The 17,936-nt window shown below is 44.1% G+C and overlaps 1 protein-coding gene across 1 annotated transcript in view; it reads right to left on the bottom strand.

The window, feature by feature from the left end:
• WNT10A (Wnt family member 10A) overlaps positions 1-17,936 on the bottom strand; it is a 48,615-nt gene that overhangs the window by 13,862 nt on the left and 16,817 nt on the right. The window contains exons 2-3 of the mRNA XM_082201869.1: positions 14,193-14,455; positions 17-393 (exon numbers count right to left, since the gene is read on the bottom strand). Of these exons, the coding sequence (XP_082057995.1) occupies positions 17-393; positions 14,193-14,455 (640 nt within the window). The remainder of the gene's footprint in view (positions 1-16; positions 394-14,192; positions 14,456-17,936) is intronic.

The following is a 17,936-nucleotide window of genomic DNA, read 5'->3' as shown; positions in this document are numbered from 1 at the left end:
TGCGCTTTCAGCTCACCTGCCGGCCAACACGGTTGTTGTGCAGTCTCATGCGAGAGTGGATGTCTCGGTAGGTCTCCCGGGAATCTAAGAAGTCCTTGGAAAATTTTTCCCCATAGTCCACATCAGGGCTGCAGCCCCCCCACTCCCAGGAGTCTTGCAGGCCTGGGGCCTCAGCTGGCATGTGTTCCAAGTGCACTCCATGCATCATCCCCTTGCCTCGGTTCATGGCCTCCAGCTGGAGACGGTGCAGCTTGAGGCGGAAAGCTTCCTCATCTCCACGGCGCTTCTGGTCACAGCCACATGCCTGCAGCTTGCCTAGGGAGCATGCATTGGAGACAGCATGTACCACCCCTGCGGCTGCAATGGCATAGGCAAAAGCACTTTCCCGGAAACCTGCAAGAAAGAGCACATTTCACTTAGTCGCCATTGCAATGCTCACCACCCACATGAGATCCTCCATTGCACTTGCACAGTACAGTTGTGTGTAGGCTTAATGGCTTGCCCATGAGCTTATTCCAGGGATGGCGAAACCTGAAAGGGATGGCCCTTCAGATTTTGCTTGGCTACATCTCCCTTCATCCCACACTGGCTGGGGTTGATGGGAGTTGGAGTCTAACAACACCTGGAATGTGATAGATTCCCCAGTCCTTGTTGTGGCCCCCTGCTGTCAGACACACATAGCAGGCATTCCAACAGGCATGGCCTTTTCAAGTCACAGCAAAAATCACAGCACTTTACACCTTTGGCAATCCTATCCCCTCAAGTAACAGAGGTTTCAGGCAAGAGATTTTGGAGATAGGTGAAGGGTTAACCAGCCCCTCTTCAGCGCCACAGCCCTACCCTTTATCCAGCCCCCCTCCCCAGCAGCTGCTTTTAACCAAGAAAAAGGCATTTGGAGACCTGATCATAGATCTTCCATATCACACTGTCTTTTGGCCCATAGGAAAACAACAAACTATGTTCATTGATAAAGATGAGGCGGCAGTTCTGATCCCAGCCCCTCAGGACGACAGATAAGGGACTGGTGTCCTTTTATTTCAGACAGCTGCTCAGCTTCAAAGCTTAAGCACTGCCTGATTGTTCATCCCCTTGTCTGATGGCCTAAGGCCTGTGAATGCTATCTTGTCAAACAGTCCCTGTCGCCTCCATGGGTGATTAGCTCTTAGACCTCTATATGTGCACATTGGGAGAGGAGTGTTCTTTGGCTCCCGTACCACAACTCTTGCTTCACATCACATTAGGCCACACTTGTGAAATAGGTGAGTAGAGTTCACCTCCAGATGATTAAGGAAGAATGAGTTTGCAAGCTGGAATAAATTTATTCCCCCAACCCCCAAGCCCACTTCACTTGTGTGATCAAGTGAGCTATTAAAATTTGTTCTGCCAGGGACCAGACTGGTGACTTTATAGACAGAGTCTGTACTAGGCAGCATGGGAGAAGGAGATACAAGGAAAACAGGATCTTGCCTTATTCCTCCTGACACGCTTATCTGAACATGGGGGTACAGGTGAGTCAGATCTCCACACTTTCACTGTCCAAATCTGTAGCAATTTCTTGCTCTTGTCACCCGCTTCAGTCTCTGCTGAACGATGCACAATTCCTACTATGCTGAGGTTACTGGTCAATAGTCCTGAGTTATGACTACCCCATGGGCGTTAATGCTCTGGGGTGTACTGAGCCTCAGTCTCCACAACACAATCCTCTTCCCTCTGCTACAAGAGGTCCTTCACTGACCACCTGACCCAGATAGACAGGAGCAGTTACTGCTTTCCTCTCCTCTGCCAGGATTCAAGGGGGCAAAAGGCAAGACCTTGCAGCTAAGACCTCTTTGGCAGCCATGGTAGTTGCTGCCTTACATTTTCCAGAATGGAATTCCACCCAACATTCTGGGCTTTGAGTCTGGAAAGCCCTAGAGACCACCATGCCAGGGTGAGAAGATCCTACTAAGGCCCACTGCGGCAATGGACAAGGCAAAGAGCTTCCTGTTTAAACCAACCTATGAAAACTAGGTGCAGAGTACGTTGACCACTGGACTGCTATCTGGGCAATCCATATTTTAAAGCTGGTTCTAAATGTGTTTTGTTGTATTTTTAACTATTGTTTTTGACCACTTCATATTTTATAACAACTTGGGGAAAAGGTAGAATATATATTAAATAAACAGGCAGACTAGGCCTATGCTTACTTATTACCTTACTTATTAGAAATTATTTCCCCTGTACACAATGGACCTCACTCCTAAGCTAAAAGAGTGCACAGGGGTGCAGTGTTAAGGTAGTTGTCCTTTAGTCTCCTGTGCTTTGGTGTCATACTATTGCTAGGATCTCAGGCTGCTGCCAGAGGCCAAACTTTGGGGCCAGGAGTTGTACTAGCTGACCTTGGAGATCCATTCAAACCCTCCAGTTACGAGCAATTTGAATGGGGAGGTGAGGATGGGAACTCTTAGGCACCATAGAGTCTCTCACCATTGCAAAGCTTGCCAGCTATAATTAGAGCACGTTTCTGGCTTTGGCTTTGTTTATACTCTCTGAGATGCGCTGGAGTCACGCAAGCTCCCACAGCACAAGCTGCAGGCTGCAATCCCCATAGCCCAGCATTGTTTCACTGTGCAGAGGGGAATTTCCAGAACTGAGTTTATCAATGAGAGAAGACAAACTCTGTTCAAAAGTCTGCTGCCAGGGACGGTTTCATATTACAAGCAGTAACACACATGAACACACACACACCCCGTGACAAAATATCCTATGCACGAAGGATTAAGTATGTGTGTTTTATGAAGTATGCAAGTACACATCAGACAGATAAGATTTGTGATTAAGTCTGTTTATGAGGAGTTGGTGGCTTTTATTTAGGACAATAGAAGCAGCCAATAAGCTGATTGCTATCTGGCCTAGTAAATCAGGCTAACCAGTTTCCTAACTATGCGGTATGTTGTTTTGGCTTAGACAGGCATTAATGAGAAGCCTTGGAATTTTAATTTGCACACATTTAGCTCTATTCATATATGCAAGTGAGCAATGACAACTCATCTGCCAGGAGAGGTAGCAATCCTATAAACACCCCAGTTTTTTAGCAAGACCCAGTGGAACCAGCCAAGAGGATTCCATAGGCCCCAATGACACCTGTTTGTTTAATGCAGGCTCCCCAACATTTTGGGAAGTTGGAGATGCATTTGTAAATCTAAGAAATCAAAATGGGCAACACAAAATACCCACTTCACAGAACAGAAACTGGCAATGCTTAGAAACACACACAACCCACCAAAAACCCACAGACAAAACACCTATACCCCACCAAAACAGGCAACACCTAGCCAACAAACAGCAACCATGCACCCTCTCACCAAATCTCCCAAAGTAAATATTAAAAAACCACTCAATTAAAAAACAAGAAGAGCAGAAAGCTGTGGCAGGTTCCAAGAGAGGTGTCTGAGGGTACTGTGGCACCCACAGACACTACATTAAGGGCCCCAGGTTTAATGCGTCAAAGGGGATTTTTCTGTCTGCAGCCTCTGCTCCCAGCTTTTCTCCCAGGTGGGAAACTGTGATTGCTAGTGTGGTATCATGACAGCCTCAAAGGCTGAGGAACCAATAGTGTTACCAAGGCAGCGCTGGGACCAAGCACCACCACTGAACCAGGGATATCCTAGCTTAAGATTCCAGAGATTCTGGAACCAAGAAGACAGAGATCCCTTAACTGGGAACTCCTAAGCTTGGACCAGAGCCTGCATCTCTGCCTAGGACCGGCATACTTACCTCCCAGGGGCCTCATACTATACACAGAGTTTGTGGGGAAACACAGGCAGCAAGTCTGGCATGACCTCCCATAGGGGCAGCAAAATGCAAGCCTCTAGGCCAAGAGCTGACCCTTTAAGGCGACCCACTTTTCAAGGCTGAGGTGGAACCCAGCATGGGGTTCCCCAACTGCCAAGGCATGAAAGGATTCATTACTGTCTCAGACACTGTTGGAACATGTTGCTCACTAGGAGCTCTCCTTGGTGCTGCTTTGCAACCTCCCCCCCCCCGCCCCCATGGACTCGTCTTCATGACCTGAACAGGACACCAAAGAAGAAACAACCCAGTGGCCAATGAAAGAGTGCTATAGCACTAGAACTCTAATTTAGAAAACAGAGGGCAAGAACCCTTTCTGGTCACCACCATTTTATCAACCTGCGTTCTTTCTTAGAAACTTCAAAACAATCCATAACAAACATTTATTTTTTTTGACATTTCACAAAAAGCAAAGAGCAATCATGCTTAAATGAATAAACTGCTAGCATTCAATAAAATGGTTTTATTTTAAATCATGGCTTACAACTTGTTTTCTAAGTGGCCACTCAGCAAATTTGACCTTCCTTTCCCCCATTATGGCAGCTATGAAATGCTCACTGGTATTGATGGAACATAGCAGAATAAATATACAAGAAAAACCTGTCTGGAAGCAGCCCTCATACTGCATCCAAACCACTCAATTAATTAGCTCCCACCATCATGCTCCCTCCTTCCCTCTCTCGGGTTTCTCTATCTCTGTTCCCAGCTACAGCTTCCTAAATTTCTGGGCTTCAGTTTATGTCCAAACTTTCTAATTTCAGCATTCACTGTCCTGCCTATTCCACCATCCTTAAGCTGTGAATTATTTTCCTTTCCTTTTGATTGAATTATCTGAACTAGGCATGTGACACAGTTCTCTACTGAAGCTATGCAGGTCTGGTCCTGTAAGCTGCCTGGATGGGAAACTTTCTCTGAACCATATGCAAGTCTTTCCCAAGAGCTCTGGGAGGAGGAAATAAATATTTACTATCAACAGTAGGCTAGGACCTCTCAGTCCCAGAAGCCCAAACACAACATTGTTATTTATTTAACTATTAAATCAGGATTTTCATCCCATCCAAGGAAAGGAAACGCAGAGAGCAAGTGCTGTAGTTGTGGGATGATAGGTGCTCAGCATGTTGTTCAAAGGCTGCCACAGACAGTATTGCACAAACGATGATCAAAGAGGCCATGGAGTGGTTTGAACAAAAAACAAAAGGGAATATCAAAGTAAATGTGGAAGGGGGGAGGTTTTGCATTCTCTCAGCAAAGGCAAGGTGAAAACCACCTATGTCGAAACTGAGGAAGTTAACTGAAGGGTAGTGATCTTTATTAGCTTCTTCGGGAATACTTATTGCAATGCATACAGGATTGTTGGTGTTTTACGTGTGACACATTCTGCTATTATTACTACTGAACATTGATACGCAATGATTATTGCAATGATTATTTGTTACTAAACAAACCCTATAAAAGTTATCTCACGAACAAAATTATAAACTGGGAGAATTGTGATCAGATCACAGTAGTTTTGAGGTGACCACCAGGAGAGGGTGTGATTAGTTTCAGGGCTACAGTTCTAGCTATAGTCAGCAAACAACCCTAAAAACAACACTTTTGGACAGGACAATAGTCAAGGCCAGAATTAAAAGGAAGGAGTGTTATTCCTTTCACAACAGCTACCCTACATCATAGCTCAGTGGGCAAGAAGCCTGCATGAACAGGTCCTCTACAACGAGAGATCAAGTCCCACAGTGGTCCTAAAGGTTGCACATATGATGTACACAAAGCATTTCTGTTGGTTTCAGTGTGAAAGAAACAAGCATTTTGGAAGGGAATGGAACAGGGGACAAAGAGACAGGGAAGAATGAACACATCAGCGGCAACGCATGGTAAAGAGACAGTACCTTGAACAGGCTGTAAATTCAGTGGGAAAGAGTAAAACAATGGGAAACAGAAGCGGGTGAGTTTGTCCCTCATACTTCCAAAATGGAAACGTAGTGACTACAAGCCACTAAAGTCCATCTTTGGGCAACCTGTTGGCAACAATAAGTTTAGATGGGAAGAGGAGACAAAATGTTCAGGTGGAGCTGCAGCACAGGACATACTGTCTCCCCCTGCTGCATGTCCAATCCTGAAGATGTCTGAAATACAGAATTGCTGAGAAGTGCAGCTTACCTATCAGCTGACCAACAGGAAACAGAGACAGGCAGTTGAAACAGTCATCGCTTTTATTGAGCAGCATCAACTGCGGAGGGAGTTCTGACAACATCTCATAAGCACAGTTTTTTTTATTTGCGCATGACCTCCATGCCTCTTGAGGACTAGATGGCTGGCAGGCAGCCCAGCAGCAGAGGGCAGCTTCCCCCACCACTAAACCTCCACACTGGGTACGTCTGGCACCTGCTACAATCCTGTCTGCAGCCCACTTCCAAGAGACAGGAAGTCCGGGGGTGAAAAAAAGGTGGAAACCCCACATTGGAACAGCCACTTCCCCGCAGGTCACTGCTGATATAGGCCTTGCTTGTGGTCTACACAGCATGCTGGGCATTGGTTGCAGAAACATCTTTGCCTCTGGGAGTGTAGAAGGACCATCTCCACAGAGGTGGAGATAGTATCTAAGAAGGAGCAACAGCTGCCAAGAAGCAATTCCTGTGACTGGGTGTCCATGGGCAGCTGGCACATTAAAGTTGCCAGCCATCCAGTCCCACTCCCCACTCTCCTATCAGCAGTTCCCCCGATGTCACCTCTCGGGAAATATAATGCAATCCCTGAGACAATAGTCATCTATCCTGTGCAGGAAGCTGCCGTGGAGCTCTGTCTCTGGCTAAAGTTTGTTCTGCTTCGTGTATCCCCAAGTCGGCTCCTACAAAAAAAAAAAGTGTCATTAGTGTTTGGGTGGAGTGGAGGGGTCAGTGTTCACTAAATGTGGGTGTGTTCCCTATAGCCTTTCTCAGGACATTGCAGGAACTGATCTACAGAGAGAAGAGGGTTGTGGTCTGCAAAAACTCCCTGGCCTGCAGAGTGCATTATTGCCCTGTGTGGGAGACACAGCCACAACCTTTCAGAGCAAGAGCAGGCTGTTAAGCCAGTACACTTTAAGCCACATTGCAAAGGGAGACTTTGTGCTCCTGGGTGCTTTTGAGTGTTCAGGACTTCTTGGGCTGCTCAAGGGAGAGGGGTATATAGGATATTCAGGAGTCATACTCTGAAGCATAGGTGCCACTTTCCTGACCAAGGTCTTGTCTTGCTTACCTTGCTCTGTTCCTGCAGCCCCAAATGCAGCCAGGGTGTCACAGTTCATCTCTGCAGCAGGAGGACCTGTAACGTTCTGAGGGAGGACAAGTGTCATCATTTGCTCTTTTCATATTTGTCGTTGCCTTGGCTGTTTGTGCAAAAGTGCTCCCCTTAAGAACACAAGAAGCACCTGCTGGATCAGGCCAATGGCGCATCTAGTCAAGCATCCTGTACTCCCAGTGCTCAACCAAATGCCTGTGGAAAATCTCCACCAAGTTCTCACTTGGGTAACTGCAACCTTCTAGACATGGGGGCAGACTGATGTAGCCCCATGCTACAACATCACATACATGCCATGCAGCTTAATATACAAGTTGAATTCCTTTACATGTATACTCCTGTGCATGATTTGCTCCCAAATGAATCACAATCCTATCCTCCAGTACATTTTCACAGGGTGGGCATATAGAGCATAAGTGTCATTACAACATGGTGGAACCAACTTTTGAGGGAGCTCAGAACCAGGGCTTAGCTTCACATATCTTCTCATGCCTATTTGGCCCAATGTTTGCTCCTTACACCTGCATTTTGTATTGCAAGTGCAAAATGGCATAACTGCATAGGCATAGCACTGTCATCTGCCAGCACAGCAGAATTTAGACCACACTGCACATGTCTCTTTCATAGAATACAGCAGGCCATCTGCCACCATCCCGTTTCCAACAGATCCTCACTTTGGAATGGGCTGTAAAGGAGCGTCACCAACATGAACAGCCTGCTAGGAGAGGCTGTTTTTGCAAGTGTCTTTTGTCTGCTAAATATGTAGGTAAGGAAATTCATACTGTGAACATCTTGTTGACACAATGTACGACAATTACAAGAGAATATAATACTGCTGGAAGTTCCCACAGAGCTACAAAAATGCAGAGGAAAAACTACACACCCATAGCTGCATAAATCCTGCAAAATAATGAGATGTTGCTATATGATAAAGTTTTGAGCACACAAAGGTAAATCTGATTTTCTGTTCCTCTACAACTAATTGCTAAAACGTCTCTCCAATGGAGTTCCTCTTGGTATACACAGCATCTGAACTGACTGCAGTGTGCCCTAGTAACAGAGGGCTCCTCAGTTAGTTCCATGGTTCCTCCGGCAATGTCAAAACTTGGATGATTTCCTGCCCAGGGTGCAGGGAGAGTCTGCCATGTCCCAAGTGCTGCTGCCTACTGCTTCCCCCTTCCCAACTCCTCCAAAGGCTATGCAGCCAGCCAGTTGAAACATGCCTCCCTTTCCCTCTCCTCTGCCCCATCTCCCTCGTTCCCTAATTAAACTGCAGGTGAACCCGCCAGGGACTGGCAACACGCCAGACCTTGAGCTCTCTGCTGCGGATCTTAACTTGCCTCCCTCCATCTTCCAAAGCAGCCCCTGAGACCTTGATCGCTCTAGCTGCAGAGGGCTGTGCTAGGGAGGTAAGAGACAGCCTCCTCTTTGCAGGACTTCCTAGGTGGAATTCAATGTCGCTCTTCCAATTTTTCCATCTGCAAAAGCGTTCCCCTCTCCTCCCTCAGCATGCCCTTTCTCCAAGCCAATTTCAGGGGCATTGGGGGCATGCAGGGGGAGGGGAGAGTCCCATTATGCTTAGGTGAATCCCACCCACTGTTAACTATACAGTGGTACCTTGGGTTAAGAACTTAATTCGTTCTGGAGGTCTGTTCTTAACCTGAGGTACCACTTTAGTTAATGGGGTCTCCCGCTGCAGCTGCGCCGCCACCACACGATTTCTGTTCTCATCCTGAAGCAAAGTTCTTAACCCGAGGTACTATTTATAGGTTAGTGGAGTCTGTAACCGAAGTGTCTGTAACCTGAAGCATCTGTAACCTGAGGTACCACTGTATATGCTTAAACACTGCCAATGGTCAATTTCTTTTGCATCATAACAAACTTGAGATATATGTAGGTCATAATCAACCCATTTTACAGATAAGGCATTGAGGCTGAGAACCAGTGAATTCTGGATCCATGGCTAGGCAGAAGTTTTAGCATTATAAGACTGCAAAAGAGCTCGGGGGGGGGGAATAGCCTAACAATGAGAATCAAGGACAAGCCCTGTGCTGAAACATATTTTGGGAGCCCCTCAGCTCAGCCTAATGGCTCTCTTTTTGACCTGACAGTTTTAACAAAGATGGACACAGACAAATGACACCCCCCTCCTGACACAAAGGTGGGTTTGCATGTGAAAATGAGGTGCTAACAAGATATATACAAGTGGGTTGTGCATATTCTATGGTTCCATTGTCTTGTGTGAAGATACATTTGTGAGTAAGTGTGACTCACTTGCGCATCCTTTTACACTTGCTTCCATACCACACAGGAAAGGTCTCATAAGCACACATTGCATGTCACAAACTCTTCCATTCTACCCTGTCCTATCCTTGTGCCTCCCAGAAAGCATTGTGATTGTCAGTGCACTGGCTTTATCACCAGCTTCCACAGCTACACTGGGCTTAGAAAGATAGCCACTGCTCCTAAGTCGTGTGGTAACAGCCACCATGTCCTGATTTTCAGAGAATTTTGAGGGACCCTAATCCCATTTGCAGGCAGCTGGTGGGCACTTTGGGAAGATTTAGGATGTTGCAGAGAAGGCCTTGGTTGGCTGGGATCCTGTTCTGTAGAGAGTAATGTAACATTTAAACTGGCACTGGCAAGAGCCCAAGGAATCAAGGAACTATTAAACAGATTCTCTGGACAGGATTTAATAGCAGTAATGTTTTAAGTACCTTAATCAGATAGAAGTATAGCTGGGAGCTGGAAATTGTTAGTTTCTTATGAGAAAAGGTAGAAATGTTAAGAGGAGGAGAATTAATCATAAGCTCCCCCAGGCTGGGGAAAAGGAAGAAAGCAATAGGAGGATTATTCATCTCTTCATGGGCTTCCTAAAAACAAACATTATACAGTTGAATAACTGACAAATCTAAAGTAGATAGGGAGAAAGAGAGCAGAATATTTTGACTGATCTTCCTGTCCTCTCCTCCCACATACGAGGGAATCCATTCTTTCACTATCCCGACTAAGCTTGTGTCAAACTCATGTCCAGCTAATGATCTTCAACATCATGCTACAGAACATGCCAAGTGATGTGCACCAAAAGACGTAGAACTTGAGGGACCCTCTAGACTGGTGGTTTTCTGCAACATACCATTGGCACAATAACAGTACATTAGTGGTAGATTCATCTCTTTCTTTCTCTTTGGAGATCACTCGTAGCTGAGTAAGATTGTCTTTCATGAAAACAGTCTTAACAGTGAGTCCATGACTGTGGAGGCCAATTCTGGATCCACACGTCCTTCCACCGTGGGGACATAGGTTTCATGTGAGAGTTGATCACGGTGTGGGTTTGCCAAAAGTGCCTTCCTCTTAGCTCGTTTCTCCTTTTCACCCTGCGTTCGTGTTTCTTCAAAGTCCATGACACCTTTGGTAAAGGTTGTTCTCCAATTGAAGTGCAGAGTGTTTGAGGATCAGGACATTCACAGGGAAACCAAAATGCTTGTTTAGAAAGCCATTGTAACACCAACTTTACTGTACACTTGCAAAACATGGACCACTTATAAATACCATCTCCAACTCCTTGAAGTATTCCATCAACAGTATCTCCCAAAAATTGTACACATCACTTGGGAAGACAGGTAAACTAATGTCAGTGTACTGAAAGAAGCAAAGATCACCAGTGTCAAAGCAATGATTCTTCAACCTTAACTTCGTTGGTAGATTCATACTGGTTTGTTCACACACCATTTGGCTTTATTAGTTGTTTTGAAATGCTTCCCCAATATGAGTGCACTGCTGCTGTCTGGAGGGGACCTTTCTTAACATTACAGACCCTAGAGCTGCCAAAACTTTCCAAGCTGTGACTCTCCAGGCTGGAAGAATCTGGCCGCATTTCATTGGGACCACATGGTCCTCTTGCTGACAATAGCATCTGAGGTCAGAATGCAACTATACTTTATTCCTTGCCCCCCAAACATTGGAATGTAAAAGGTTAGCTATATGCTACATGCAAATGTGTACCATTTAAAAGAAGAAAGAAAGAAAAAGAAGGCAGGCTAAGGGAAGTGGAATTTAGAATGGAGAAATGGTAGGAAGAGGGAATGCTTAACCCTTGCTCTGTCCACCATTTCTCCTCCACAGATCATACTTAGAGGCTCAGGGTTGGCCCAATACATTTTGGCACCTGAGGCAGACCCCAAAATGGTGTTTCCCTTCCCAACAGGGAAAAAGAGGTAGGGGAGGATCTACATCAGGAACAAAGGGGGAAAGAAAGACTAACATTGGGATCTGCTGCCTCAGTGGATTCTGCCACCTGAGGCAGTCGCTTCACCTTGCCTCATGGGTGGACCAGCCCTGCAGATGCTTCATTGAGCACCCCCACCCCCTTTGGGGGTTATCGAAGGAAGGGAGGAAGGAAGGAAGGAAGGAAGGAAGGAAGGAGAAAGAGAGAGAGAGAGACTTCTGTCCAGAAGTAGTATGCATAATGACAGGTTGAATTAAGGAAATGCTTGGCATAAATAGAAGTTGGGGGATCCAGGAAGCAATGCATTAAGAATGGCAAAAAAAATCTATATTTCCATGATGTGCAGTATGCAGTGTATCAGCTTCTATTGTGATTTTTCTGCAACAGTTTACCAGGGAGAAATAATAATCAAGATGCACCCTTATTCTATTGGATCTGGCAAGACACAAGCATTTATATCAAGCATCTTTGTTCCCACACTACAAAACTGCTTCACATCTACCTTCTACCAAGTCTTTAGAGGGTCTTGTTACCAGAACTTGAGCATCCATTCAGTTCAATCCACCTAGCTGAGCCAGGGTTGGAAGGAGACAAGCTTTCTGCAGCCAGTTCTTCAGCCTTGAGAGACTGATGGGGCTTTCTCTCTCCCTCCCTCTCTTTTTCTCTCTCACTTGGTTGGAAGAGATGATGAGGCGTAAAAGATCAGGGACTGGTATGGGGAGGAATGGAGTGATCTACAAATTATTTAAAGTGAGGAGCACGCATGGCTGGGCTGATGGCAGCGGATGTGGGAAGAGGCATGAAAGATTCAAGGGATCTGTCACTTTAGGTTACCAAGAACCATCCTCGTAAGCAACAGAAATTCCCAGGTGAGACGCAGCGAGACACAATTCACCCTCACCCTTACAAGCAGCATTAATGCAGGTGACAAGGGACTCGTGTATCTGCCCCTTGCCATCACTCTGCACACGCACATCCTTGTCAAGGTCCAGGGAACGTTATGGAATTCCCCTCAAACAGGCTCTATTTCGATTGAGGAGTCAAATTCTTGTTCCACGATTCAGGCAAAAGCAACAGGAAAGGGCAAAAACTTAGTAGCTTTGTATGGTCCTGATCATTAGGAGGAATGGCTTCATAAGCTTTCTGGAGGACAATGGTACTGGACAACGGAGGGTAAAGCAGAATAGAGGATGCTGCCTAGCTTTTACAACAGACTGGGGCAGGGCCTGCACAGTCACAATGGATTAGAGAATTTACAGCACAAGCCTATAGCAAATTTACTATGAAGTAAGCCCAACAGGCCTTGAGCCCAGATAAATGTGTATAGGGTTACAGTCTTCAGCTGACAGTCGTTCTTTCTCTTGAGAGAAAGCGGGGAATTGGGGGGGGGGTATTCAGGGATAGGGACCCCTAAGAGACAAGTATCAGAACCTGCAGAAATGTAACATTGCCAGGATTCCTTGGGGGAAGCCATGACAGTTCAGAACCAATCTACTATATCAGGCATGTCCAACTCCCAAGAGACTGTGATCTAATCCCAGTATCCTACGATCTGCCAGGATCCTCTGGGGATCTACTGGTAGCTAGCGATCTACTGGTTGGACATCCCTGTACTATATATTTTGGAAAGTGGTTTGTCTGTTTGTTTTCTATGCATTGGACACCTCTTGAGATATTGCCACCAAACAAGTTGGAACAAGTGTTTCAGAGGTGGAGTTAGAGCTCACTGTTGATGTTTGGATGCTGGTTGCCATTTTGAATCAAATGGTGGACCTAAACATGACTTCCATGTGACATAGTTTTGGTCGCATCTCAAGACAACGTTGCCAAACTCGGGATGAGGCTTCCTGAGGTGGGGTTTATGCCAATGTTTGGATGCCAAGCACCATTTTGAATCAAGACACGGCGAGCACACAGCAAACAAAGTCTCCCTCCTTTGGGTGATTAGTGTCAACAGTGTCCATGCAAAGCAAATAGTCCTTCTGCACTCCTTTTAATCTTGAATTCTCATACTATGCATAATATTATGCAGCAGTGAGTTCCACCCACTTGTGAAAGCCTGTGTGTGGAAATTGTTTCATTCGGTTAGTAGCAAAATATTTCCTTAGGGCTTTCCATTTGATAACAATCTGAAATTCCTAAGGTCTTCTTACCTTTGTCCTCTGCTAAGCAATATTCTGAACAAAGCTTTCATATTGCTTTGTAGCTAAGAATGGGTTTGGTATGTCTTGAGGCTAAAGAAAGAGTGATAGTGCTGAACACCTCTAGGCTTCTATGATGCATCTCATCCCCCTCCATCTAGCTCTACCGATCAGCTAGAGTTAGGCAGGGCCACTGCTCCTCAAAACTGTCACAAGCACATTGAAGCTTGCTGTGGGATAACAGGATTTTGGTTTATTCAAGTGCCTTCTAGCAGCTGGGATTCTTGCAAAGAATGCTGAACCTTGATGAAATCCAGCAAGGCAGGTTCAGAAACAGAAGAACATCCACAAGACCAATTCAGTTTAATGTAAACAGACAGTTCCCAAGAACACACCCCTGAATTGTAAATCCAGCCACTAAATTGTAGTCAAACAAACAAACAGATGTCAGCCCACCTCTGTCCAAATCTAAGATTCTTTTTCAATGTGATCAAACTATCAGATTTCCATTTCACAATAAAGCACATGTGGAAACCTCTGTATCACAGGTATTCATGAGCTTGCCTTAAAACCCAGGAACATGGTACCAGATTCAACAAATCCCCATTCCATCATTTCTTTCATTGCTCTCAGATTTTTAGCCAGCCAAGCGCCCACAAGGATGTGATCATTTTTGCCTGCTTTCACAGAGCCAATGGCAGGAAGAGAACTCTAACCTCTGCTGAAGATGATGCTTTCATAGGGGATCTTGTTCTTGGTCTCCAGGCTCGAGCAATTCCAGCGCTGATCGCGGAACTGGTGTTGGCACTCGTGGATGGCGATCTGGATGCCTTGAATGGCAGAAGCCGTCACGTCCGGATTCCGCACGCACACCTCCAGTTGTCGCCGTGTCAGACCAGGCAAGGTCAGGCACACCGTGTTCGCATTAAGCACAGGTTCCAATGGCAACTTCAGGCCCAGAATCTCATTGGATAAGGAGCTGGGAAGAAAACAGACAAGTCAGTGGTGCCATCACCACGTACACCAAAGTGACCTTAAAAGCTAACATTTTTTCTTAGAAAGCGAATGTCAACATCCAGGATGGGCAACACCCACTGCTGCAACTATCTCTGGAGCTGATACTGCAAACTGCAGAGGAAAAAAGGAAACCTTTTAGCAAGGCAAACTTTGCAATCTCCCTTGAAAGCTGCTTCCAAATCGTGATTGTTCTTAGAGCTAGAACATCCCAGGTTGAAGCTACATAAGTATGTTCAATTTGTATTTCACTAGCCAAACTGCTTCCATGTTGGTTATGAAGTTTCCAGTGTATAGTGCATTCTTTATGGAAAATACCCTACTGAACTACCTTGTTTTGTATTTGCATTCTATAAACAGACTCTTCCTTGCCCCTTATGAATATTCTTTTACCCTGAGTTTTTAGAAAGGAATCCTTACAAAATGAACGGAAGAAAGTAATCCATATAAGTTTCTACCTTTTTGAGACAAAGGGCACGATTCATCTAAGTTGTTGCATGTGTGTAATGAGGCCTGTTCCTGCAATGGGGACCCCCCCCTCACCCCACTCCCAATGCCCTAAATTAGCAAATGGTGGGAAAGTGCCATTATGTGAGTAGACCTCATTCTCCGGAAGCATACCCCACTTAGCACTATGCTGAATTACAGACAAGTACCCTGGGTTAATATAGAAAGGGCTACAAAGAGAGTTAAAACACATAATTTAAAGTCTTTACTTCTTAACTTCCATAAGCAAATTGAACAAGTCCACCATCACCACTGGAAGCCTTGCACAGCCCCCCAGTTTTGAAGTTTTGTTATCATGAAGGCTAGATAACTATGTATTTACCTCTTTTTTAAAAAAGAAAGCAAGAAAGCTGAATTTATCTAAAGACCAGATTCCCAAACCACTTGTGTTGAATGTTGTTGGCAATTATCCATTAGGTTATTGTCCAAATGCTAAGGTCTACATCAGAATTTTCAGGCTTAATTTGCCCATAATTTGTCATATTCACACAATATGTGATGAGTAAAAAAAAGGCAGCATAAATATTAAACAAAAGAGTTATAAATATTATACAACAAGCTACTATTTCTTATTAAAAGTCGAGACAAATAAAAATGTTTGTGCCTGGGAGCAGACTGAAAGCAAATTTGGCACCAGGTGAGTGTCTCAGGGGCATTTCCATATTGCACAGAAGGGAATCTTATTAGATGTCTGTATCAGGCAGAACTTTCATTTATGTTCTTCCAATTTGGTGACTTGGATGTTTAATAGCTACAGATGTTTCAGATAGCTCAGTCAGTAAAGCATGAGGCTTTTAATCTCAGCACTGTGGCTTTGCACCCCATACTGGGCAAAAGATTCCTTTTTTTTTATAATATTTTTTATTAGTTTTACAAAAGTTTTTATAACAGACAAACACAAAAAAGAAAACAAACAAACAAACAAGTATAATTTCATAATGTCATTTCATAAACTTCTTTCCTCGGACTTCCCCATACCTCCCCTTTCTGCATCCTCATGTCCAAATTTTATAGCAACTTATAAATGTTTTTTCCAACTCTAATTCGTCATAGTCCTTTCTAATTCTAATCTTATATTACTGCAACCCTTTCTCTCTATAGAGTCTCGACATTCTAAACTTCATCAAGTTTATAGTAGTCCTTAAGATAAATCTTGAATTTCTTCCAATCTTCTTCCGCAGTCTCCTTTCCCTGGTCTCGAATTCTGCTCGTCATTTCCGCCAATGTCATATAGTCAATCACTTTCATCTGCCATTCTTCCACGGTGGGTAGATCTTGTGTCTTCCAATACTTTGCGATCAGTATTCTTGCTGCTGTTGTTGCATACATAAAGAAAGTTCTATCCTTTTTTTGCACCAATTGGCCGACAATGCCCAAGAGAAAGGCCTCTGGTTTCTTAAGAAAGGTATATTTAAATACCTTTTTCATTTCATTATATATCATCTCCCAGAAGACCTTAATCTTCGGGCATGTCCACCAAAGATGATAAAAAGTACCTTCAGTTTCCTTACATTTCCAGCATTTATTGTCAGGCAAATGGTAAATTTTTGCTAGCTTAACTGGGGTCATGTACCACCTGTATACCATTTTCATCACATTTTCCTTTAAGGCACTACATGCCGTAAATTTAATTCCGGTGTTCCACAACCTTTCCCAGTCAGCAGACATAATATTATGACCAATGTCCTGTGCCCACTTAATCATAGCTGATTTAACTATTTCATCTTGTGTGTTCCATTTCAACAGCAAGTTATACATTTTTGACAAATTCTTAGTATTGGGTTCTAGCAGTTCTGTCTCGAGTTTTGATTTTTCCACCTGGAAGCCAATTTTCCTGTCTTGTTTAAAAACCTCCGTTATTTGATAATAGTGGAGCCAATCTTGTACTTTGGGTTTTAGTTTTTCATGGCTCTTTAATTTCAGTTTCTCTCCATCCTGTTCTAAAATCTCACAATACTTTGGCCATCCGACCTCCATATTAACTTTCTTATGGGCCTTCGCCTCTAAGGGTGACAACCATCTAGGGGTTTTGTTTTCCAACAGGTCTTTATATCTCATCCAAACATTGAACAACGCTTTCCTTACAATGTGATTTTTAAAGGCACTATGCACTTTGATTTTGTCATACCATAAATATGCATGCCAACCGAATGCGTTATTGAAACCTTCTAAGTCCAAGATATCTGTATTCTCGAGGAGCATCCACTCTTTCAGCCAGCAGAATGCTGCTGCCTCATAGTACAATTTTAAGTCCGGCAGGGCAAATCCCCCTCTTTCTCTTGCATCTGTTAATATTTTATATTTTATTCTGGGCTTTTTGCCCTGCCAGACAAATTTCGCAATATCTTTCTGCCACCTCTTGAAACAGTCCATCTTGTCAATAATCTGCAAAGTTTGAAACAAAAATAACATTCTAGGCAATACATTCATCTTAATTACTGCAATTCGGCCTAACATTGATAATCTCAAATTTGACCATATTTCTAAGTCTTTTTTAATTTCTAACCAACATTTTTCATAATTGTCCTTATATAAATTCAAATTTTTAGATGTTAAATTAACCCCTAGGTATTTCACCTTCTTAACCACCATCAAACCCGTCTCTTCTTGAAACTTATTCTTCTCCATATCTGTCAGGTTTTTCCCTAAGACTTTAGTTTTTTGTTTATTCAATTTAAATCCAGCTACCTGGCCAAATTGTTGAATTATCTCCAACACCTTTTTCGTGCTAGCGTATGGCTCTTGTAAAGTCAGAACTAAGTCATCTGCGAAAGCCCTTAACTTATAATGTTTTGCTCCGACCTGTACACCTTTAACTTGCTGGTCCTCTCTAATCATGTTCAGCAACACCTCCAGGACCGAAATAAAAAGCAATGGGGAAATTGGGCACCCCTGTCGTGTTCCTTTTTCTATCTTAAGTTCCTCAGTTATTACATTGT

Source organism: Podarcis vaucheri (genome assembly GCF_965113315.1).
Source record: "Podarcis vaucheri genome assembly, chromosome: 1".
Taxonomy (NCBI): domain Eukaryota; kingdom Metazoa; phylum Chordata; class Lepidosauria; order Squamata; family Lacertidae; genus Podarcis; species Podarcis vaucheri.
Note: the sequence above shows the minus strand (reverse complement) of the source record. Positions and strands in the feature narration are given on the sequence as shown.